Source organism: Nomascus leucogenys, chromosome 16 (assembly GCF_006542625.1).
Source record: "Nomascus leucogenys isolate Asia chromosome 16, Asia_NLE_v1, whole genome shotgun sequence".
Taxonomy (NCBI): domain Eukaryota; kingdom Metazoa; phylum Chordata; class Mammalia; order Primates; family Hylobatidae; genus Nomascus; species Nomascus leucogenys.
In genome coordinates, this window is record NC_044396.1 from 72,461,749 (window position 1) to 72,486,810 (window position 25,062).

At 40.6% G+C, this 25,062-nt stretch overlaps 1 protein-coding gene across 1 annotated transcript in view; it reads right to left on the reverse strand.

The window, feature by feature from the left end:
* Positions 1-2,237: 2,237 nt before the first annotated feature.
* SNTB1 (syntrophin beta 1) overlaps positions 2,238-25,062 on the reverse strand; it is a 279,652-nt gene continuing 256,827 nt past the window's right edge. The window contains exons 5-7 of the mRNA XM_003256162.4: positions 12,975-13,171; positions 8,295-8,485; positions 2,238-5,453 (exon numbers count right to left, since the gene is read on the reverse strand). Coding sequence (XP_003256210.3) covers positions 5,361-5,453; positions 8,295-8,485; positions 12,975-13,171 — 481 coding nt within the window. The 3' untranslated portion in view covers positions 2,238-5,360. The remainder of the gene's footprint in view (positions 5,454-8,294; positions 8,486-12,974; positions 13,172-25,062) is intronic.

Sequence of the window (25,062 nt, forward strand, 5' to 3'; positions counted from 1 at the left end):
TCAAACATCTCTACCCATCCAGCAATGGAATGACCTGCCTGGGGAGATGAGGTAATTCCCTCTCATATCTGGAAATTTTCAATTTCAGGCTAGATGAATAATTTCAAGGGATGTTCAGGAAGAGATTCCTGAGTTTTATGGAATATTATACAAGGTCAGTGTTTCCAAAGATGTAGTACCTGGGCCATGGCGTATGTGTGGGATGACTTTAAGTGGTACAAACTTTAAAAAGTTTTAATTGGTTTATATTCAAAAAGTTTTAATTGATTTATATTCATTTTTATATGTATATACAATGTTGCTATATTACTAGCAAATCATATACCCTGTTAGTACTGTTGAAATAAAAGAAAGCTTTTTACGGCTGGGCGCAGTGGCTCACAACTGTAATCCCAGCACTTTGGGAGGCAGAGGCAGGTGGATCACTTGAGATCAGGAGTTTGAGACCAGCCTGCCCAACATGGTGAAACCTTGTCTCTACTAACAATTACAAAAATTAGCCAGGCCTGGTGGCAGGCGCCTGTAATCCCAGCTACTTGGGAGGCTGAGGCAGGAGAATACCTGGGAGGTGGAGGTTGCAGTGAGCTGAGATCATGCCACTGCACTCTAGCCTGGGTGACAAAGTGAGACTACGTCTCAAAAAAAAAAAAAAAAAAAAAAAAGCTTTTTACAGTTCGAATCTTCTGGAAACATCAGAGAAAGACTGTCCTTGCCATCCACACTACAGCAAAACTTTGGGACCTTGAACTTTGGGTTCATGGTCTTGCAACTGAGAAGGGTCCCGCCACACTTTTGGAACTGTGCACCCATTGGAACCCCTAAGAGACCATCAAGCTTCAGGTGATCATGCAACAAAGGCTCCAGCCAGTTCCAAGGTGAAGACATCACCCCTGGCCATCAAGAAACTACCCTACCTCCACTAGATAGAGCAGCGCGAGAGTTCCGTGATCCCCAATAGGTAGAGACTACGCCTCAAGTCAGCATGAAGCAGTTACAGAAAAAAAGACCATCGGTCCCTCTGCCTCCCATAAAGATTTATGAGGATCACATCTCTAAGTGGAGAGATGAGGCAGGAAAATAGAGTCTGGAGGCAGGGAACATAAGGCCGATTCACACTTCAGCTATAACAGGAAATAGCCTCTCCATAGGGCGTACACCAAGTAAATGACTTTGTAACTTTACTTCATCCTCTTCGTTTACATAGGGCGTACCCCAAGTAGAGGGTATTTAAACTCACAAAAATTCTGTAACAGGGCCTTTGACCGGCTATGCTCAGGCCCACACTTGGAGTGTACTTTCGTTTTCAATAAAACCCTTCATTCCTTCAAAAGATAAATAAATAAATAAATAATAAACTTTGGGCTAAAATATGGTTGATAGCCTCTAAGATCTCTTCAAAATTGTGATTCTATAGTTCTGAATTTAATCTTAATATTACTAAAGTTTCAACTAGTAAAAAGACTTTGAAACCCCAGTCCATGACATTTATTACAAGCAATTTAAACAAAACCAAATTCTAGTACAACAGAGAATTTGTGTATTTGGAGCTTGGTGTATGTATCAAATCCCATGAAAAATGAGTTAAAAATGAGAGCCCTAAGTCCTAGGTGAAGACCCATCCTGCAACTATATTCAACTTAATAATTTGGGGACAATATTAATATTCTAGGGATCTGTTAAACTTTGCTGCAATGGGGAAAAAACAAAAAACAAAAAACTTTTTTTTTTTTTTTTTTTCCGAGATGGAGTCTTGCTCTTGTCACCCAGGCTGGAGTGCAATGGCATGATCTTGGCTCACTGCAACCTCTGCTTCCTGAGTTCAAGCAATTCTCCTGCCTCAGCCTCCTGAGTAGCTGGGATTACAGGCACCTACCACCAGGCCCGGCTATCTTTTGCATTTTTAGGAGAGACAGGGTTTCGTCATGTTGGCCAGGCTGGTCTCGAACTCCTGACCTCAGGTGATCTGCCCACCTCGGCCTCCCAAAGTCCTGGGATTACAGGCGCGAGCCACTGCGCCCGGCCAAACCCGTATATTTTTAAATGAATTCAGAAAAGCAAAAATAAGTGAATACACAAACATGTTGCTGGTGGCATCCTGTTTATCCCTCGGCACTTCATGGAAGAGAATAGTAAGACTTGCCTTCCTACTCCCATGCTCTTCTATGAGTATTGTAAAACCACTGTCCAGTTCACCCTATTATATATTTAAAATATAATATAAACTTCTGCACTGGAAATCAGAGGTGAATATTTATTTAAGTCATATATAAATTTTACATAATATTCATGGTGCTATAAATATAGGCACATTTTTTAGAAGTCCAGGTACATCCAAAAATTACCCCCTACTCCAGCCTACTCCAATCCCCTCAAGATGGAATATCTAACGTGTTTGGAAAACAGGGCCCAGATAGGCCCTGCCCATTAATTTTAAAACTTTCTGATCATCAAGACCACTCTTTCCTGCTTCAACCAAGCAGAGTCAACAAGGATCATGTGTTTTCAGGGTTTTAATTGCGCTAGTTGATGAATTAAGTAAATGTCTCTGCCTGTGTAGTTTGTAATAGGTTTATGGTTTGGTTTCTCCTACTTAGTTCAAGTCAGAGAAAGAAAAACCAGTATCTATATTCCTATTGGCCTTCTTTAAATCCCTATGAGATGGCTTAAAAGGTTGTCACTGCACCAGAGGACTCACTTAACCACATCTACTGACAAACAGGCAACTTCCCATAAAGTACAGATTAAAACATCATTCATTTATATTGGTTTTCATTTGGGGACAAACATTGTAAATTTAATAATTCATGGGATTGAGCACAGAGCAAATTGGACAAAAACAAATTCCTCAAAGTGACTCGGTTGATTCATTGACTGTACCCAAACATGATCCAGACTTATGAGTTTGTGTCATACATACCAGCACACATCAGACAAGATTAAAATCTACAGTGTAAAGTCATTGTAACTTGAATTCAAAATGAGAAAGAAATGAGTATTGGAAGTTGATTCACTAGAGCCTCTCTATTATGATACATTTTAACTTGGGGGGAAAAATGATTCATATACACAATTATCTTAGTCAAATTTTCTATTTCTTGCTAATAACATTTTAATTTACTCCAGAAAATGCATTAATTTTATTCAAATATATTTTCCTAAAATATAAATAATTAAATTAAATTTTTATAAATGTAGAGAATGTAGTTTCCATTGACCTCCACACAGATATTAATCAGCCAAAATTTAAGTGATAAATCATATTTGTAATTATGATCATTTTAATTTGTCTATAAATATATAATAGAATCTTGACAACTTAATTATGAGCAGTTAACTCATACTTCATGTAGAACCGAGCACCTTAGATTACATATTGTTGAATTTAACTATTGGCATTAATATATGTATTTTAATATGTTATTTACAATACACAATTATAATTCTCTTGTATAACAACATTCCAGTGATTTTGAAAATATATAGTGAAAGAGTGCAATATAATTTACAAATGCATCAAAGCTTTTCTATGGTATTCAAGCTGGGACTTGACTTTTCAGCATTTGAAAATAGAAATAAACAAAAAGTCAATATCCTAAAGCTGTGTTTTCTAAAGCATTTAAAAAAAAACAAAAAAACAAAAAAACAAACCACTAGCTTCACAAGATGCTCCATTAGAAAGGAGTCCCGTAGGTAAGTGTGAGGAATGGCTCACCAGATTTCCCCTTGCAGAACCACAATGAACTTTAAAATCTTCAAGGAGGCAATCGTGAAATCTGTTTAACATTTTTCAGCTCAATATTTAGTAAAGCGTATTAACAAATCCCTGTCTCCCCCTAGCAAAACACCACTCAGTCAAGCCCCTTGGAACTCGCGTCATATGATATATTCTTTGGGGAAATGCTGATTTAAAATAAAACTTTGCAATTCAATAAACAAATATGTCTGAGTGAGTAAAATCGTGTTCCTTTAACACGGTTTCACTTTTTGAAGCTCTTTGCATGGGTATTTGTTAACATATGATTCTTTAAAAACACACAGGTCTAACAATAGATGTCTGTCTGTGTAAACTACAGGAAAAGTGTTAGAAATCTTTATAGAGATCCTAGAGCTCATTTTCAAGGTTTGAGAAAAGTGACTTCAAAATCAATAGGTGTTATTTTTAGTGAATTTGTTTTGAGAGATAAAAGCAAAAGCATTAAATCAGTAACGTGCTATATAATGTCTGAAAATATTCCTGTAGAAAAATATCAGGTCGTTATATTATTTCCCTGGAATTCTGAAAGAACGGCAGATACTATCAATAGATTTGATTATAGCACTCGGTCTATATGTAAAACCCAGCATTATCCAGAATTAAATGAGGCCGCTCTATTACTTGCTTGAAAATGCATGCATACAAGCACAGGCAAAAACAAGGGTCAATAAGTTGCTTAGTATTTCCACTGAAAACCATGAAATGGGGATAATTAGTTAACTCCAACAATGTGGGTTGTTTTATGTGTATATCAGATGACAATATTTTCTGAAAAAATACCCATAATTCACTCTCTATAAATAAAGCTGTAATTCTTGGCTATAAGACAGCAGACGTTGGTGTGAGTATAGTCCCAGAATTAATCATCCTTTGTGCATACAACTCTTTAGCAAAGCTTATCAATTTAAGCAGTCTACTTTGGCTCAGATTCTACTAGCTTACAGCTCAGATCAGTATCTGATGCTTTATTTAATTCCTACTCAGTATATGCTAATGGAGACACTTTGGAATCATTCTACGCCATTGAAAGATAATTCATTTTTTGTAAAGTAACAGCTGCTTCATACTTAAATGAAAGGTGGGTTTCTATTTGAAATATTTTTTCTTTTCCTACAAGGGAAAGTCAACTCAGCAAGAATTAGGAAATAAATCACAATAAGAAAAGGGATCACTGTTACTGGGGATAGGGGGCTAGGAGGAGTAGGTAAAAATGGCCATTTCTCAACTATTCGGCCCTTGCGTACCTGGTGAACAAGCTGCCTAGGAACTGGGATGATTAAGATCTGCACATGCTGTTCTAATGGACATGTCCTTGGTTGTCATTATTTCAAAGCTATGCTGTGCTTTTCCCATCACCTCACCTCTTTAACCTTGTACTGTTCTAGAAAGTTTTACTCTGATATTTCTCATGGTACTTTCGCAGGGTATCCCTTGTAGTTGCTGAAACTGATAGAAGAGTCTGGGACAGTTACATATGACTCTTGAGAGCTAAAGCTGACTGTAGCACGCTACATCTGGTGCGCTGCTCACTACAGATGGTGTCTGACGTCACGTTCTCTGGTGGCATTGCAGCCCTTCTTTTCTCAAAGGCAAGTTGCCTCTGTCTTCAGGCCACCAAGCCCAGTCTTGTAATCTTAGCTGACAGGAAGGAATGAATGATGAAAACAATTGGCTTGGGGCAGGAATGAAGGTCCAGTTGCTGAAATTTAAAAAGAAGAGAGCATGAACGATTTTACATTAATGCTTGATGTAGATGAGTGATTTGCACATCAAACGAATCTATATGCACTTTCTTCTTTTAAGTGTTGACTGGAGCAATTATGCTCTAAAATCATTGCCCCTCAATGAGATAAAGGAACAACTCTTTGAACTTATTCCTTACATCTCATATATCTTTTTTCCAAAATAGTTCCTGTGAAATTCAGATATACCAATACCATAAATATTGATGTTGCCCTTCTTGACTGTCTAAGCCATTTATTTTCGGTACCACAATAGTGATATTTATTCATGTTGGATTTGATACAGTATGAAGCAGTACTAAATTTCACATCTGAAGATTAGGTTTGAATCCTGGTTCTGATGCTTTTTAGACGTACAATCTTGGATAAGTCTCTTAAAATTCTTCTCAGTCCTACTAATTCACAGAGTCATTAGAGTATTAAAGGAGCTACTATATGTGAAACTTCCTCGTAAACTGTAAAACACAGAACCCATGCTAAGCAGCCGTGTTGTCACCATCCTCTAGTCTTGAACTGTTTAAGCACGTATGCCACATCTCTGGGAAGGCACCATCTGAAGTCTTATGCTTCTTGATGTGTTCCTTGAGAACCTGGCATATGCAAAACTTACAGTCTCAGCAGCAGAGTCCTTCAGAAGTTGAATTTTATAACCTGATCTAATTTAGGGAAATTGGGAGAGTTGTTCTCAATTCTCTTCTGCTGTCCCCACTTTTGTTCTGATGATGACACTGTTGGAGAATCAGAACAACCCGAGCATATTATAGCTACCAAAGTTAAGGTGGTACTCATTATGAGCCAGGTACTGTGCTAAATATCTTCCATCCACTATCTTATTTAATTCTCTCTCACAGCGTCCCGATGAGGAAGCTATTGTTATTATCTCCATTTTTTTATATAGGGAAACTAAGATTCAGGGAAGTTATGAAACTTTCTGAAATACAGATCTTACAGTAAATAAACAGTGTGGACTCAAATGCAAGTCTGTCTAATGCCAGAGCCAGGGCTTAACGACAACATTCTATGTCACTAACACAGAAGGAAACTTTTGAAAGAGACATTAAAGATTAGCTACTTCAATCCATGTATTTTATGGATGGGGAGACTGAGATAGAAAGAAATGAAAGGACTTCCCCAAGAGAGTTGGTGAGTTTGTTGCAGACTCAGAAAGAGAACCCGGGTCTTGACCCTCAGTTTATTGCATTTCTTACAGCTCATCTCTGCTCCCTTCCCCCTCCACACTGGGAAGGTCTGTGGCCCACTTCCAGGATTGCTTAAACAGACATACGGGGTAGAGGAGAAGGAGGCTGTGTCTGAATTTGAGCTCGTCAACTAAATGTAGTGGCAGTAAAAATCAGTTCTTCCTAAATCTTCCAAGTCAGGCTGTAATTACAGGCAGAAAGGCTGAAATTTAGACATAAGTGATTTGCCTCATGGGCAAAAATAGCCTTGAATTTTTAAGCCAAGGATAAAGCAGGAGACTGATTCTTGTTCTTTTCCACTTTGCTAGAGAGTAGTCACCTTTAGGAAACAGTACACGATGGGTGATTGATAGAGCAGCAACTGAATTAGAAATATTCTTAGTAAAATGGACTTTCAAGTCACTACTTTATTTCCAAGTGGGTGCCTCACACTGAACCTACTGATTGAAACATACAAACAAACAAACATTCGATAAAGATTCTGTAGATCCGTTTTAAAAGTTAGAAAAATGCTTGGCTAGAAATAACTCTCAGAAAGTGAATGTCAGCAAACCAAGTGTCAGCCACAGGGAATGGCCTCCATCGTGGCTGCCTGTGGCACTCATGGCAAGAAATCTGGTACTGTCTTGGTGCCAGAAGTATGGCATCATTTAGAAGAGCGGGGCTGCAATTTTGAGAGATAAAAAGTCCCTAGGGTCTGTTAAGTGTGTTCTGCCCTTTCCTTCCTGAAAGCCAACAAATTCATTGAGTAACCCAGTGGCCAGGGAGGACCTAAACAGAGATTAGTCATTACAAAATCAAAGTCCTCTTTGAAGTTCTACATTTGACAGCTTAAATGAGATGCTATGTTTTCCTGAAATGCCAAGGATGACACTTGCTAGAGAGCATAAGAATGTGCAATTCTCACCCTTCTGTGCAAGTGAAGTCATATACTTTTTCATTATGGCAGGCAGAAACCATCTCAGGAAATTATGAATTTCAACACATGGACTACTTGCATTGAGATGAGACGTATGTTACTTTAACGGATAAATTTGCTAATTTTATTGCATATTGTTTGACGTCAGCTCCATGCTTCTGTGCCCTCCTCTGGACCTCTCTCCACTCCAGTGGAGTTGATCAGTTTCTTTTCATTTTCCTGCTGCCCTCTTGCTCTGCTCCTCATCTGGCCCCTCCTGTCTCTTTGCTCTCTGTCTTCTCCTCGGAGACTTCCCTGACAGTAGGGACCATGTATTTTACTTCGCTGCATCCCTAATGTCTAGTACAATGCCAAGGTTATATGAGACACTTGATACTTTTTAAAACTGCAGAGTATGTTTTTTAAGCTGGTGAGACCCTATTTGATAAGAATTTAATCTAACTTTGTAAAGGATTCTTTCCTTTGACTCAAATATTTATGTAGTCTTCTAATGGAAAATGAGACTGAAGAATAGAACTTCGAAATAATTGAACCTAATCACTGTTTTTCAAGGATCAAATAAAACATGGCTTGCAAGTACATCGTTAGCAGTCAAATGCTGAATAAGAGTAGGCAGCGTTATGTTGCATAATGAAATATGAATATATGAAATCACACTGTCTAAAGAAAAGTACACTTACAATCTCTCCATCTTTGCCTCCAAAATCTAAATACAGCATCCTGATTCCATCATCTGAAGACGTTTTGAGCTTTTCATAAGGAGACTGTATGATGGTCTTGGGAAAGGCACCCTCCTGTGGTTCAGTGGTAATAGAAAATCCATTCTCATAATGTATGGTCAAACGGCACTCCTGGTTTTTGTAGGTGCAAGCTGAGAGAGAAAGAGAGAGAAAAAGAGACAAGTATGAACCATGGCGATCAATCCATTTTCTCAATCACTCACTTCATGCCTCCTCAGTCTCAGCAATCAGCTACAAATTTCTTACTAAAATAAAAATATAGTCATTGTTCATGAAAATATTCTCCTTTGGATTTATTTTGATGTTGTAATTTTAAAAGCCCCATAGAACTAAGGAAAAATAATGGAAAGAAATTCCTTTTTCTAGGATCTACTGAATGTTATCTGGGTTCTAGTCCCTATCTAGCCAGCTAACAACACACAGGTCTATAGGTGTACTTGCCTTCCAACGGCCCTGTGGGCCTTGTCTCAAGACAGAAAAAACAGAACTTTGATTTAAATAAGGCCAGTGGGCACACTGGCTCACACCTGTAATCCCAGCTTTGGGAGGCCGAGGTGGGCAGATCACTTGAGGTCAGGAGTTCGAGACCAGCCTGGCCAATATGGTGCAACCCCGTCTCTACTAAAAATACAAATATTAGCCAGACGTGGTGGTGTGTGCCTGTAGTCCCAGCTACTCTGGAGGCTGAGGCAGGAGAATGGCTTGAACTTGGGAGGCAGAGGTTGCAGTGAGTCGAGATTGCTCCACTGTACTCCAGCCTGAGCGACAGAGCAAGACTCTGTCTCAAAAAAAAAATTTTTTTTTAAATAAATAAAGCCACCTTTGAATCACCAACCTATCATCAACACACACACACACACACACACACACACACACACACACAAAATTATATCTACCACCTGGTGAAAGAAGACAGCATACACCCATGACATTATCAAAGTTAACTAATGTAAATACATAAGTCAGGAATGAGTAGTTTAAAAATGGTCTAATTTTTAATAGTCTAACAAATCTCTTTTTAGAAATTGAGAGGGGTGCTCTTTTAATTTCGCTGATGATCTTGGATCCTGGAAAAGCTGCTGTTGCTGACAGACCTCAGATGGCATCTTCCATGAAGAACACCCCGAGTGTGGCATCCAGGAATCTCAGGGGTGGTATCCACATGGTGCCCTCCAATCCAAAGAAACAAAGCAAAAACCTTTTGAGCAGGTGCGATGCCAGCTTTTATCTGGGATTCTCACTATGTTTAGGAAAAGAGTCCTGCTCTTTAAGCTTATGAGCTGGGCAAGGGGACTGCCACAGCATCCTAATTCCTATTTAGGAAGACTTGTGAATGTTTAAAACTGTTGATCAAAGAGTTCTGAAAAAGGTTATTCAGGATCAGATTAGATTTTTTGCTTCACAAAACACCACATTTAACAGACCCTGACAAGTAAATTGGCTCAGGTTTTGATCTACATCTAAAAGTTATGTAGGGAAACCAGGACACTCACTGCTGGGGGTGGGGCTTGGAGGCATAAGAGTGAGGGCTTTATTGATTCAGAACTTGCTGTACATCATCATTTGCTCCACTCAGCTTTATAAACCACACACTTCTGAAGCCGGAACACAGCCCAATATTATAGGTGGAAAAAGAAAAGCTCAGAGAGGTGAACACATCACTACCCAGGTTGTTCGGCTTTCAAAATTCAAGTTCTTTCCACTCTGTCCTGTGTCCCTTCTCATGCTCTGGCACTCAGGACAAGGAGGGATGTGGGGAGGGAGCTGGGCACAGAGTCACTCAGCTTTCCTACCTCATGAATAATGACAGTAGGCGAGGAGGCCTCCAAAGTTTCGGGGAAGAAATAGGGATTTCTATTGCTCACAGAATGCGGTGGCTTTTAATCGAAGCTCTGATTAAAACATATGCCCCTTCTCCAGACTGACTTGCAGATATCTTTCGACTTGTAACTAGGGCTGATCTTTTCCTCTAACAGGTCTGTAACTCCTTCTGGGCACAGTCCCTGAATCCTGCCCTCCGCCAGCCATCCCATTCAAGGATGTCTAAGGACAGTAGCATAGAGATTGTGCTGATAGCACTGCCTCCCCGTCTTGACCCCTCCGTTTTTTTTTTTTTTTGAGACGGGTCTACGCTATGTTACCCAGGTTGGTCTCAAACTCGGGGCTCAAAGGATCCTTCCGCCTCAGCCTCCTGAGTAGCTGGGGTTACAGGCGTGTGTCCCATGACTGACGCCATTTTGATACTCTTCATTTCTACGACCCGCACACTATGTGGGTGAATGGCTGTAACAATGGTGTTCTTTTCCCCAATGTTTAAACAAATGTTAAAGCTATACCATCAGATATTCTGAATTAACTGATTGTGATTACTTTTAACTCTAGTTGACTTCAAATGGCATTTGTGGAGTATCTGACCTTGAATACTCTGGTTGACCTCAAATGGTATTTGGGATATTTGTGATCCCATTCTACATAGGATGGAATCAGTTATCTGAAGATGTTCTCAATCTATACAGAATAAATTGAACACATTATCAAGTTAATTGAAGCTCTGATTAAAACATAGGCCTCTTTCCCCAACTCTCTGCAGGCATCTTTCAAATTATAACCGGATCACACTTTGGGTAATTTCCATACTTTCTTCTCCACCACCCAGCTAGCTCACTTCACAGAATTATTTGCTATTCTCCACTGATTAGTCTATCAATAGCCCCAGTGTTTTCTTGTCAAAGCAGAGTTCAGCTTATTAGAGAAAGATTTTACAAAATTTGTAGAATGTAAATTAAGCCAAATGCCTTTGAGCATCTTCATTCTTTCCTACAGCACTCCCCAAATGGTTGCACAGGGTCTGAACTTCTCTGTTATTACACATGTAACCTTAGTAAACTTAGTATTCAGGTGGCTCAAGCTTCTTCCAACTCTCAAGTTCAAAACTTTTTTTTTTTTTTTTTTTGCCATTCAGAGTAGGCATCAAAAATAAAAGCTTCCAAGATACTCCTACAAGGCTTCAACAATGATGGGAAACATTAGAGGACACTAGTTTCAAGATAGTTACAAAAAGGCACTGATCATCTTGGATATGTTGCAGTAGAAGTTCTGGAAAACATCTCATTTTTCATGGTTACATAAATAGAGGAAATTTGGAAAAACTCTACTACATGTTAACATGTGCCACATCTTTCAGAATACTCCTGGGTGGAACCGGACGTGGTGGCTCATGCCTGTAATCCCAGCACTTTGGGAGGCCGAGGCGGGTGGATCATTTGAGATCAGGAGTTTGAGACCAGCGTGACCAACATGGTGAAACCCCATCTCTACTAAAAATACAAAAATTTGCCGGGCATGGTGGCAGGCATCTGTAATCCCAGCAACTCAGGAGGCTGAGGCAGGAGAATTGCTTGAATCTGGGAGGTAGAGGTCGCAGTGAGATCATGCCATTGCACTCCAGCCCAGGTGACAAGAGCAAAACGCTGTCTCAAAAAAAAAAAAAAAAAACTTTGTTTTTCAAAGTATGAAACTACTGACACATTAAATGACTGGCATATAGCAGGTCCTTAATACATACTGTACTATAGAAGGGTTCTTCCTTCTACACACATCTCCCATTTCTACCACCGACTTGCCCTTTCTAAGAGCTCTGTGTGAATGTGGCCTGTGCTCACTCAGCACTTCCATTCTGCCTCTGCCTCTTCATTCACACCAGGGCAGGGGCACCGGTCACCCTTCGCAGAACTGTCCCTTTGCTCTGCTTATCCCCAGCTCAATGCCTTTGGCTCCTGCTCTTTTTTACTCTTTTTACTATTCCCTCCAAATCTCATGTTGAAATGTAATTCACAGTATGGAGGTGGGGCTTGGTGGAAGGTGTTTGGGTCTTCGGGGCGGATCCTTAATGAATAGCTTGGTTCCCTCCTCCTTTCGGTAATGAGTGAGCCCTTGCTTTGAATTCACGAGAGACCTGATTATTTAAAATAGTGTGGCACTTTCCTCTCCTCTCTATCTCTCTCCCCTCTCCTATTGCCATGTGATATGCCAGTTCCCATTTGCCTTCCATCATGATTGGAAGCTTCCTGAGGCCCTCACCAGAAGCAGATGCCAGGACCATGCTTCCTGTACAGTCTGCAGAACTGGGAGCCAAAGTAAACCTCTCTTCTTTATAAATTACTCAGCCTCAGGCATTTCTTTATAGCAGGCCAAAAAGACTCACACACCTGTTTTCTGATCAATTCTATTAACTGCCTAATATATTTCCAATAATTTTATTCTGTGATAGATTACTCAGAATCAGTTTCTGTTGTTTGTAACCAAGAACACTACTCATTCATGTCTCAAAATTCATTCCTTCAGGAAGCCACCCAGAGGTTACAGGTAGGAAATCTGTAACTGACTATCCAACTTACCAACTTTTCTTGAATGAAGATAGGATAAGTCTTTTTATTATCAAAGCCTTAGGTTACATTTTAGTAGGGTATAGAGCTCCTTAATTTAGAAGAATTTAAATTTGCTTCTAGAATTTTAACTATCCCCAGAGAGCAGTGATGAAAACTACTTTAAGGCCCCGGTGGAGTAGAGGGTTCATCTTCCCATAACAGTGTGTCCTTGGTAGCCCACTGCAGTACTCACCAGTGCTGATTTCAGCAATGAGTTCAGCAGAATTGTGGCAACCCTGTACTATGCTCCTTGTCCAGTGGGAGAGGTCCCTGCTGGTCTCTGCTCTGAAGAGGTGTGTTTCAATCCCTTGCCTGGTACCAGTTCGTGTTGCAAAGGACAGATCCACACCAGCCTGGGGTGATCCCTTTCCTGGACCTGAATGGACCAGCCTGGAGACAGAGACAGAGAATGACAGAGAGAGAGAGATCATCAAAATGGAGACTAGTTTATTCACCTGGCATATCACCTTGTATAAGACCCAAATTGGTGATCTGCTCTCATTTTTCTGGTCTGGAATCAAAGAGCTCCACTATACCCTGCTCTTCTGCCATCTCCTCTCCAGTGAGGTTAAGATAGCACCTAAGAGCTGGGCATCTGGACGAATATGCAAGGGAGTTCAATAACATGACTTTAATTTGTGCAAATTCAACTATAAGAAAAATAAATAAATAAATGTGACAGAGAAAAGAATTTAAATACAGTGTAAAATTCTCTCCAGTATTCATTTCCTGAGCATCTATATGTCCCAGCACAAGCATGAAATAAGACTGAGAATCTATTATTTCCTGGGTTAGGCTTCATTCCCCTGTGTATCCTGTAGTTTGAACATCTGGCTGCATTGAATGTACTTCTGGGTGTGGAATTTTTCATGCATGTATCCCCTAAATGCAAACAAACAAGCTGGAACTCAGTTGAAGCAATAGCCAGTGGTGTATCTGATAAAGCTCAAGGAAGAACCGTCAATGCTGGACTTCTTGAGAAGTGGTATGGAGCTGCACTTTAGGGGAGATTTTCAAGAGAGATTTTTACCACACAAGATTTTCACACTGACTTTTGAACTTACACTCAGCATAAAATGTGACTTCCATAGTAAATATTTTCTGAAAGGCCAGACTTGAAAGAGGAAGAATCAAAGTGCTCTGAGGGCCACCTTCGGAGCAGGGGCTAGGTCTTACTTCTCATTCATTGCTTTTAAACACTGGGATCTTTCATGTCTCTCCTACTCCTAGATATCTCAATCTCCTTTTGGGAGAGACTTTTATATCAACCATTTGCAGGGTAGCATAAGTCTAATTTAGTAAATGTGACTTCTCTCTAGGGTATTTGCAATTTCAATCTTACCTTTTAATCCAGAAAGCAACACTTTACAATTTGCTAGAGAAATGCCAGGTGTCTAACCACATGGTGGATACAAGAGTTATTTTCTTAGGCAAAAGGCTTGTTATCCCTAGATTAAAATTGCACAGAGGAAATACAAAAGCTTATGTTCTCTTATAAACCTAAATACTGTAGGAACAAAATTATCAGTAGAATAAAGCATATTATTATCTGTTGAATTTCTGGCAACAAGCTTGTTGTATAACTTGGAGGAGCTTTCTTTAACTTACAAAGTTAAAATTAGGCAGGAGGGGTGGTTTGCAATGCCAACTCTAAGAAAAAGGGTATTTGAAAAGCCTTTAGGTTGGAAGAGTCATTAAAGATATGGAAGGCCAGGCACAGTGCCTCACACCTGTAATCCCAGCACTTTGGGAGGCTGAGGCGGGCAGATCACCTGAGGTCAGGAGTTTGAGACCAACCTGGCCAACATGGGGAAACCCCGTCTCTATTAAAAATACAAAAATTAGCCCGGCATGGTGGCATGCACCTGTAGTCCCAGCTACTCGGGAGGCTGAAGCAGGAGAATGGCCTGAATCTGGGAGGCAGAGATTGCAGTGAGCTGAGATTGCACCACTGCACTCCAGCCTGGGCAACAGTGTGAGACTCTGTCTTTAAAAAAAAAAAAAAAAAAAAGATATGGAAGTTCCGTGAATCTTACTGAGAGTAGAGTCTAGGACTATGTGAAGGGAAATGACTGCTGGCATGGGTGCCCACACACGGGGATTTAACATGTAGAGATTAAGCCCAATTCATTCAGGAGGGAGGAGGGCATTTTGTAATAAGTGAGCAAGAGTCTCTGAGAAGCTGCTAGAGGATTCAAATGCAAGTGAGGCTAAAGAAAACAGAAAGCATTTCTCTGAAGGCTAGCATAGGCTTTAAAGGGATTGAGGATAAGGTAAAAATTCATTAAGAAAAGGTATCTACAAGGAGCAAGAATGTATATTGTGTTTTCTTATTTGCTCAAAAGTGTTTGTGTTTCAAAAAAAGTTTTTAGACTTGAAAGTGTTTAAGCTTTAATTGCTTTAAGAAATTAAATAGCTTGGCCAGGCGCGGTGGCTCACTCCTGTAATCCCAGCACTTTGGGAGGCCGAGGTGGATGTATCAAGAGGTCAGGAGTTCAAGACCAGCCTGGCCAAGATGGTGAAACCCCGTCTCTACTAAAAATACAAAAATTATCTGGGCATGGTAGCACGCACCTGTAGTCCCAGCTACTTGGGAGGCTGAGGCAGAAAACTGTTTGAACCTGGGAGGCAGAGGTTTCAGTGAGCCAAGATTGCGCCACCGCACTCCAGACTGGGTGACACAGAAAGACTCCATCTCAAAAAATAAAAAAAGAAATTAAATAGCTCATGCGAGGTGCCGTGGTGTAATGGTGAGCACTCTGTACTCTGAATCCAGAAATTAAATAGCTCACCCTGCCTTTTTAAAATTTTAACATCTGTATCAGTTGAGCAAAGCTGGCAGGCTGCATGTTAAACTGAAAAAGGACATGGTTTGGGAGGCATACAAAGCTGTATTAGAGCCGTATTTTGTCTGACATTTGTTAAACTTTTTAAGAATCACTACTTCTTAAAAAGTAAGGTCGTGACCACCCTGGCTAACACAGTGAGACTCTATCTCTATTAAAAATGCAAAGAATTAGCTGGGCGTAGTGGCATGTACCTGTAATCCCAGCTACTTGGGAGGCTGAGGCAGGAGAATTGCTTGAACCCGGGAGGCAGAGGTTGTAGTGAGCGGATATCGCTCCACTGCACTTCAGCCTGGGAGACAGAGTGAGACTCCATTTCAAAAAAAAAAAACGAAAAAAAAAAAGTAAGGTTGTTTGTGTTGTGAAGATTAAATAACCAATGCTCTGTACCTATCACAGAAACTAGCATACGGTTTGTGCTCCATTCTTACCCCTACTCTTAGTTTCCTCATTTTAAAAATATAATACCTACCCCATAGGATTAGGATTAAATATAGTAAAATATACAGAGCACTTTGTTCAGTATTTAGTACGTTATAGTCAGCGTTCAATAAAAATTGGTTCCCTTCTTCCTTCCCTGGCTGAACGTGCTCTCATTTTCCATACCCTAAATTTCCATCCAGAGGACATCAACTCTGTCATGATCCAGAGCCAGCATAAATATATTGTAGAGGCAGAAGCAAAGTGAGAAAAAGATATGCCACTCTCATGGAGAATCCTAGGAGTTTCTGTGAATTTCCTACCAATATTTATTTTTCTCCAGAGAGACTATAAAATTGAAGTAAATAATAACTGGGAAAATGCAATTTGTTAGAAAATCCACATTTGGTAGCTCAGGGTATGAGGAATGGAATTACTAAGAGAAAGGAAAGAGGTCTAAGAAAACCTGGAACCAGGCTGACCAATACCCTGAACAGGGAGAGCTTGATGGGGAAGTCCAGTGTGTTCGAGAAGTAATAATGAAGAAGGCTTTTATTTATTTGTTTAGACGGATTCTTGCTCTGTCACCCAGGCTGGAGTGCAGCGGTGTGATCTCAGCTCACTGCAACCTCCACCTCCTGGGTTCAAGCGATTCTCTGTCTCAGGCTCCCAAGTAGCGGGGATTACAGGTGTGCACCACCACACCCTGCTAATTTTTGTATTTTTAGTAGAGATGGGGTTTTGCCATGTTGGCCAGGCTGGTCTTGAACTCCTGCCTGCCTTGGCCTCCCAAAGTGCTGGGATTACAGGCGTGAGCCACTGCACCCAGCCAAAGGAAGCTTTTAGAGCAGCAGTGCCAATCTTTTTGGCACCAGGGACTGGTTTCCCCACCTTTCAGGATGAGGTGGGGAATTGGGGATTGTTGGGAGATGGAGCAGGGGATGGTTTTGGGATGATTCAAGTGCATTACATTTATTGTGCACTTTATTGCTATTATTATTACATTGTAATATATAATGAAATAATTATACAACTCACCATAATGTAGAATCAGTGGGAGCCCTGCGCTTGTTTTACTGCAACTAGATGGTCCTGTCTGGGGGTGATGGGAGACAGTGACAGATCATCAGGCATTAGATTCTCATAAGGAGCAATAGAGTTAGAACTCTTGCGAGAATCTAATGCTGCTGCTGATCTGACAGGAGGCAGAACTCAGGCGGTAATGCGAGCAATGGGGAGTGCTGTAAATACAGATGAAGCTTTGCTTGCTAGCTGCTCACCTCCTGCTGTGCAGTCCTGTTCCTAACAGGCCACAGACCCATACAGGTCCATGGACTGGGTCTTGGGGACTCCTGTTTTACAGGAAGGACTGTTGGTGTTCTGTATTATTCATCTCATCATAAAATTCTCATTGATTAATAAAAAGAGAGAAAAGGAAAATTGATTTTTCAACTAACCAAGTGTATATTCTCTAATATTTATATTAAAGAACCTTGATTTGCCATCTGAGGAACGGCAGACATGTTGAATTATGTGTCCTTTTGGATATGCCAATATTGGCTTAATGAAATGTACAGTACTGTATGTAAACTCTTAGATAAAGCAAATTGTCTTTTCACTACCTAGTGGGTATGCTGTAATAAAAGGATACTTTTCCTAGATAAAACTCAAGTGAAATACGTCAGCTATTTGCTGTATCCATGTGTGTGCATGTCCTCTGGATGCAGTATTACACACCTTGAAATTATAAGTACTATGTGTAAATGTGGGAAAATGCATCTATATTATGGGAAAGCTCTGTAAATGTAACTCAAGGATGTTAAAGAAAAGCTTGAAAACAAAACCATTAAAATGTAGAGCAATTTTATGGCTGATTTTATTTCTTCTTTTTAAAAAATTCTTAAAATTTTCTCTAAGAGGCTAGACAGGGTGGCTCAAGCGTGTAATCTCAGCACTTTGGGAGGATGAGGCGGGTCGTCACGTGAAGTTAGGAGTTTGAGACCAGCCTGATTAATATGGTGAAACCCCGTCTCTACTAAATATATAAAACTTAACCGGTTGTGGTGGGTGCCTGTAGTCCCAGCTACTGGGGAGGCTGAGGCAGGAGAATCGCTTGAACCCGGGAGGCAGAGGTTGCAGTGAGTTGAGATTGCGCCACTGGACTCCAGCCTGGGGAACACAGTGAGACTCCGTCTCAAAAAAAAAAAAAAAAAATTGCTATAAGAAACATATACATCAAGTCCTTAAATATTTTCATTCCATTCAACATCATTTTATTATAACATTAGTGAGAAAAGAAATCGATTCCCGGGGAGGTCCACTGCCTGTGTGGAGTTGGCACATTCTCCCCATGAGTGCCTGGGTTTTCTCTGGGATCTCCAGTTTCCTCCTGCATCCCAAAGATGTTCCCGTTCGGTGACATGGCGTGTCTACATGGTCCTGGGGTGAGTGTGAATGTGGGTGTGAACGTCTGTCCAGGGTTGGTTCCCGCTTTGTGCCCTAAGCTGCTGGGACAGGCTCCGTCTGGCCACCCTTGACTCTGAACTGGAATAAGTGAGTTGGAAAATGAGTGAAGAAATGCATACAAATTAGTATTAAAAAAATATGACATCTACAATAATCATCCAGATGTAGGACAATCAGAGCTGGTTGAAAGCACTCAGCGAGCCTGCCTCATTTGTGATTGGTTTTGACCTGCGTGGTGGGCGGGGGGTGCTCCTTACAGTTTTCACTCGGCAAACATTAATTCTTTAATGAAACCACCACCACTACGACTGCTGTCACTGAGTCACCAAAAATTGGGTAAATAATTATTTTACTTGTTTTTATTCATCTTTCTTAAATGCATGAGAAACTCACATTTATTTCATTGTTTAATATTAGAAGTGTTTCGAGTCTAACACCCAATGCCCGCAGGCTATAGTTATGGAGTAGCCCTTCTCAGAATAAAGTTAACTGATCCACATGGGATGAAACCTACACCTGTGGCCTCATTAATCCCTTACACTGACACACTGGCCTCCAGCAAAGGAGATAGCAGAGATGCTGAGACCTGCCAGTTGAAGGTATAGGATCTTTTTGGACTCAGGGGTACTCTCAGAGGTCACAGAGAAGCTCCTTGCTTTGTTCAAGTCCTTTCTCCCTTCCTTACAAAAGAACACCGAAAATCACTCACTCATTCATTCATTCAGTCAATCTATAAATAAAGATTTCTTCATTCACCAAGTGATATACTCAACAAATATTTATGGAGCACTGTTATGGACTGAATTGTGTCCTCATAAGATTCATATGTTGAAGCCCAATATGACAGTATTTGGAAATGGTGAAGTGGCTACCTTGCCCGGGGTATATTCCCGCCAGGAATATCTGGGGTTGTCCCGCGCCAGGAAAATTTAGAACACGGACATACACTAGGAGTTTAGGAGTGGAGGTTTAATAGGTAGAAGAGAAAGCGAAACAGCTTCCTCTATAGCGAAAGGGGTCTCCGAGCAGAAAGGACCGGCTGACAGCCAATGCGCTGAATTTTACAGTTCGGTTTGAGAAGGCGGTGTCTGATTTAGGCAAGACTCACAGACTGGTTCCATCAAGTATGACTTTTACCTACTGCAGGGAAGGGCTGCTTGCCCTACCCCAATCTTCTTATGCAAATGGACTTTCCAGTTGATCTGTGCCATCTTGTCTGCTTCTTGCTGTACACGTGGCTGGCAGAGAAGGGAAGATGGAGCCGCCATCTTGAAAATGTCTAGTCCGTAGTTCCTGCCGGCATTCACCCCTGAAAGCTCCCAGCTTTCTTGTTTATGTCAGCAGTTCAACTTACAGGCTGCTCTTTGTTAGAAAATGATTTGGGGCTGCTTTTCATTAAAAAGAACAGCCTTACTGAGGACTCCCGTGCCCTTGCTATCTGCCTAAATAATTCCTTAACCCCTATAGCAATAGGACCTACAAGGAGGTAATAAAGGTTAAGTGAGGGGGTCCTAAGAGTGGGGCATTAATCCAATGGAACCGTGTTCTTATAAGAAGAGGAAGAGAAGCCAAAAACCTCTCCCCCTCCCGTGCACTCACAGAGGAAAGACCATGTGAGGACACAGAAAGAGGGCAGCCATCTGCAAGCCAGGAAGACAGTCCTCACCAGAAACCAATCCTGACAGCACTGTGATCTTGGACTTCCAGCCTCCAGAACTGTGAGAACTAAGTCTGTTGTTCGCGCCAGCCAGTCTGTGGTATTTTGTTATGGCCCCTCTAGCAGACTAATAAGCACCTACTCTACACAAACCCAAGTCTAGGTACAGCGTGAACAGAACGGGCATGGATTAAGCCTCAAGGAGACACAGTTTAAAAGGAGAAATACTGTCTCCCCTCCTAATTCCCATGGCCTCTTTACTCCAAGTTGAGCTCCAGTTTTGGGGAGACTCATTGCTGGATTATGGAAGAGAGTCAGAACCAGCTTCTGGTAGATGACAAGCAAAGAATATGAGCCAGGTAGGGTGGATGGGTGGAGAATTATTCCTCCTCACTGGAGCAACCTGATCATTATAAAGATCTTCCTCCAGAGAGGGAATCTGAACTTTCAGGAAAAGCAATTCTTTAAAAATGGAGATCAGTGATTATGGCACAAAGACAAAGAAGGAATCCCACATTTATCAACATATTTGTTATTTCATCCCTATCAAGGTGTTGGAAATAATAGATTTCACTTATTCTTTATGTCATTCCCAACGAATTGCTTCTGATTATCAACAATAATAAGTTGGGGATGAAACATACGAATGTGGACATTCATCACTATACTACCTTATACTGACTGAACAGACAGCTGATTGCTGTACATATTATGGCATTGCAAAGATAAGTCAAGGCCATCGGACAAGATAAGATTAAGATCCTTTCTTTTTTGTTATGTGAGCCAGCAGGGCAATAGGAGTAGCGCCTCCAGAAAGAAATAGAGAAAACTAGTGGAATAATTCAGTTTATAAATGCTCTGTGAAATCTTCCTCTTGAGATTAATTTGCATTGGCATATTACCAACTCCCAGCCAATAAATAATATTGGATATACAATGTTGGATACTGTCTATCTAACAGCCTGCTTACTGATCATCTCCACTCCGATGGCTCACAGGCATGTTAGACTCCAGATAAGCTACAGTCATATTGCATAAGGCCTTTAAGATCTTAAGAACCGAATACTTGAGTTCTAAGTTAAGTAACACCAGGATCCCCAAAGGGCCATGTCCACTGCAAAGGAGAGGAAGTTTATACTGGGAGTCAAAACAGTATTCAAAAGAAATAGTCATTTAGATTGGAAATTGAGGGTCTACATACAGAAAAGTTTCCTAACAATGCCAAAGACAACATGAGTTTGTCTGGAAAAGAGAAGATTTTGTGTGAGGAATGGAAAAGGGGAAAGGGTAAGCATAAATGTTTGCACTATCTGTGGAAGTGTTCAAGCATGGGTTAGTTATTGACTTCCCCAGGGATGTTATTCTCCCCTCAAAAGCCCATGTTTTCATCAAAGCCATCTCTGGACCTTGGCTAATCTAGGAGAGAAAACCATACTTGGAGCAGATGTCTTGCTTCTTGGAAGCCAAGATGAAGTAAGTGCCCTTCCAGCAAGTCTGAGGTTGCCTAAGCTGGCAGCCAACACAGGTTCTTGGGTGCTTACTCTGTAGGGGTTGTTGCTTATGTATCAAAGTTGACAGCTCCTGGGTAAGAAGATAGATGTTGGGGAAAATAAACTTCTGTTGACAGCAAAGTGATCTACTGGAGCTCAAGACCATTTGCTATCTGATCTCCTCTTTGATCTCTTTCTGGAGATAGGCATCCCTCCTCTGGATTCCCACACATCATTATCAATCCATCTACCTTACTGTTTCATAATCACCACCTGATCTCCCTTACTAGACCTTGCTGTCTTTCAGGTAGGAGCCTGGTCTCCTCTCTCTTTAACTTCCTGGAATCTAGCACATGGTAGGTGTTCAATAAATGTTGGCTGGGTAACTGCATGAATACATGTTTTTCAAAAGGTTTTTAACATGTGAATTCAGTTTTGCAAAGGAAAGTATACACATACACAAACACACAACACAACACAATTCTGAAATATTCTGATATTCAGGGCCAGTGAAATGGCCTCCTAATGTGCTCTTTATTTGTAGATCATACTTGGAAACACATTACTGTAGCCAGATTCTGGGAACTAAGTACCAAGTAAATGTCAGCTGGACATTAAGATTTCACAAATCGTCATTTGGACATTTGAAAAGGTAAGGCTAACATCTGTCTGCCTGGCTTTTTCCTATTCTGCCAGGAACAGCCTTTTTACATTTCTTCCAAGATTCTTCCCAAAGATCTGTCCTGATCTGCAGTCTCGGGGGCACTCTGAAATAGCTATTGTTTATGTTTCAATTATTTTACATTTTAAGGTATGTGTGTATCCTTAAAAGGATGACCATCTGTCTCTTATCTGTGGCAAGAACTAAACTATAGCAACCAAGAAAATGCTGTCTCCCTAGAGAAGATAACTTTCTTACCCAGCCAGAAAAAAATACTGGCACCCTGGGACAGGGTTTCAAGCTGCAATTCACACCCAATTTCTAAGTATTATCTGAAACTGCTTGGGAAACCCAAGGACAGGCTTTGTTCTTCACAAAATTGATTAGTTACAAAATTCAGAAACACATTCCCATGGTTGGAAGCAAAGCTACAAATCCCAGAAAGATTTTACATTTCCTATTAGCCAGGAGTGTGAATAAGTGAAAAAAGAAATAGGACCGTATAATATCAGAGAGGGGCAACAGAATGAAGCCATAGGTAGGAGGAGGTAAAGCAGAAATTCAGATACCTGGATTCAAATCCCAGCTCTATTACTCATTATGTGACCTTGGCAAGTTTCTTAAACTCTCCATGCCTTAGCTTCCTCAACTGCAAACTGGGGATAATAATATGGTCACCTCATGGTGGTGTTGTGAAAATTAAGTTAATAAATGAATATTGCATGGAGCAGTGCTTGGCACAGAATACATAGTAATAGCCATTATTATCATTAGAACATAAGCTTGATCAGGATAGAAATTTTTATTTGATTATTCCCTGCTGTATTCCTAGCACCTAGAACAGTTCTAGGCACATAGCAGGCACTCAGTATCTGTTAAATGAACGACTAAATGAATAGCTAGAATATAAAGAGAACAATTTCCCAAGAAGTTTGTGATTAATGACTACTATATGACTCCTCTTCCACTCTCAGCCCTTCAACCAAAGCAGTAACTAATACTAAATCCAAAGAACTTGGGTTTATGTCCACTACATGCTAATTTCCAGATTAATTCAGCCCTGAAAAAAAAGTGATCTTGAAAGGTAGCTGAGATTAGATGTTTTATGAGAACAGCCTAACATCCATTTCCTGCTTCTTCTTTTAAATCTATCTTTAGTGACTGGTGTTTTCAGTAGTAACTTGGTTGTTTAGGGAGGTAGAGTTACCTTCTTTTGGTCTGGGGGATAGAAGTTGCCTATTTTTTGGAAAAAGTGAAAGTTATTAAGATTTCACATTCATGGTCAGCATGGATCCAATTTGAAGACTTATACATAAATGGGTCCCTAAGCAAGATAAAAATAATTTATAAAATGTCTTTAAATTACTTTAAATGCCCAAAGTGATGAATTCCATGAGGCTCAAACTGGCTGCCTGATAGGACCACTTGTGGGCCAAATCTTTGTCCAGGACATTGGGGAACTCATTCCTGCAGGACATCAGGCCAAGTGTTTCTCTCTCCACTGACAACTGAGGTATCAGATTGCATATTGTTTCTGGATCTTCAAATATGCCCCCTTAGCCTGACTAGTTTTGAACAAAACAAAACAAAAAATCCCCAAAAACCTGTCTTTCAGGAAATGCTTATGCATTAATTTAATTCTGGAGAAGTATCAGAGAATGTTGCATAAAATGTTCCATACAAAAACATTATTATTAATATCCTTAATTAAAACACAAACAATTACAGCACACAGATTCAGCCAAATTAGTAAAATTACATATTAGGTAACTGGGTTGCTAAGCAATATTACATCCTCATTTTACTTAATTGCTGTAATTAGCATCTCCCAGCAGATGCCACAATGCAAGCCACAAAAAAAAAAAAAAAAAAAAAAAAGCAACTGGCCAGATCCCTTACATGGTTCTGGCAATCTCAAATACTTTCATCCACTGGCCACCCCTAATAGAGCCTGGGAGTCAACAGACCCTTCAGGAAAGAAATGAGGGTCAAAGAATCACTAACAAGTACCAAATTGTCAGGTGAGAGGGGCTTCCCAGGAACACTCTCTAACTCCCTGCATCATTTCCCCAGCTAGGAATAGCCAACCAATTGCCTCATTTATATCTTCTAACCTCCTTTCATCTGGGCCGGGTGCGGTCGCTCATGCCTATAATCCCAGCACTTTGGGAGGCCGAGGTAGGCAGATCACCTGAGGTCAGGAGTTCGAGACCAGCCTGGAAAACATGACAAAACCCTGTCTCTACTAAAAATACAAAAATTAGTCAGGCTTGGTGGCGGGCACATGTGATCTCAGCTACTCGGAGGCTGAGGTAGGAGAATCGCTTGAACCCTGGAGGCAGAGGTTGCAGGAGAATCGCTTGAACCCTGGAGGCAGAGGTTGCAGTGAGCTGAGATTGTGCCATTGCACTCCAGCCTGGACAACAGAGCGAGACTTCGTCTCAAAATAAATAAATAAATAAATAAATAATAAATAAATAAATAAACTCCTTTCATCTGAATATGGTGGTGAAAGGCAAGGTCCCATGTCTCAGAAAGTTGATATTGAGGGATATTGACTATAAGAAACGAACAACTTAGTACAGGTGAATAAGCAGCAAAACAGCTTGGAGTCAATTCCTGACTATTCAGTGGCATTATCCAGGTAGATTTCCGGAGACAAGTGACTGTCCTCCATACCTTTCTTTGTGCCCTCATGACCTGCCATGGCCATCTGCCAGTAGTATTATGGACAGAGAAAA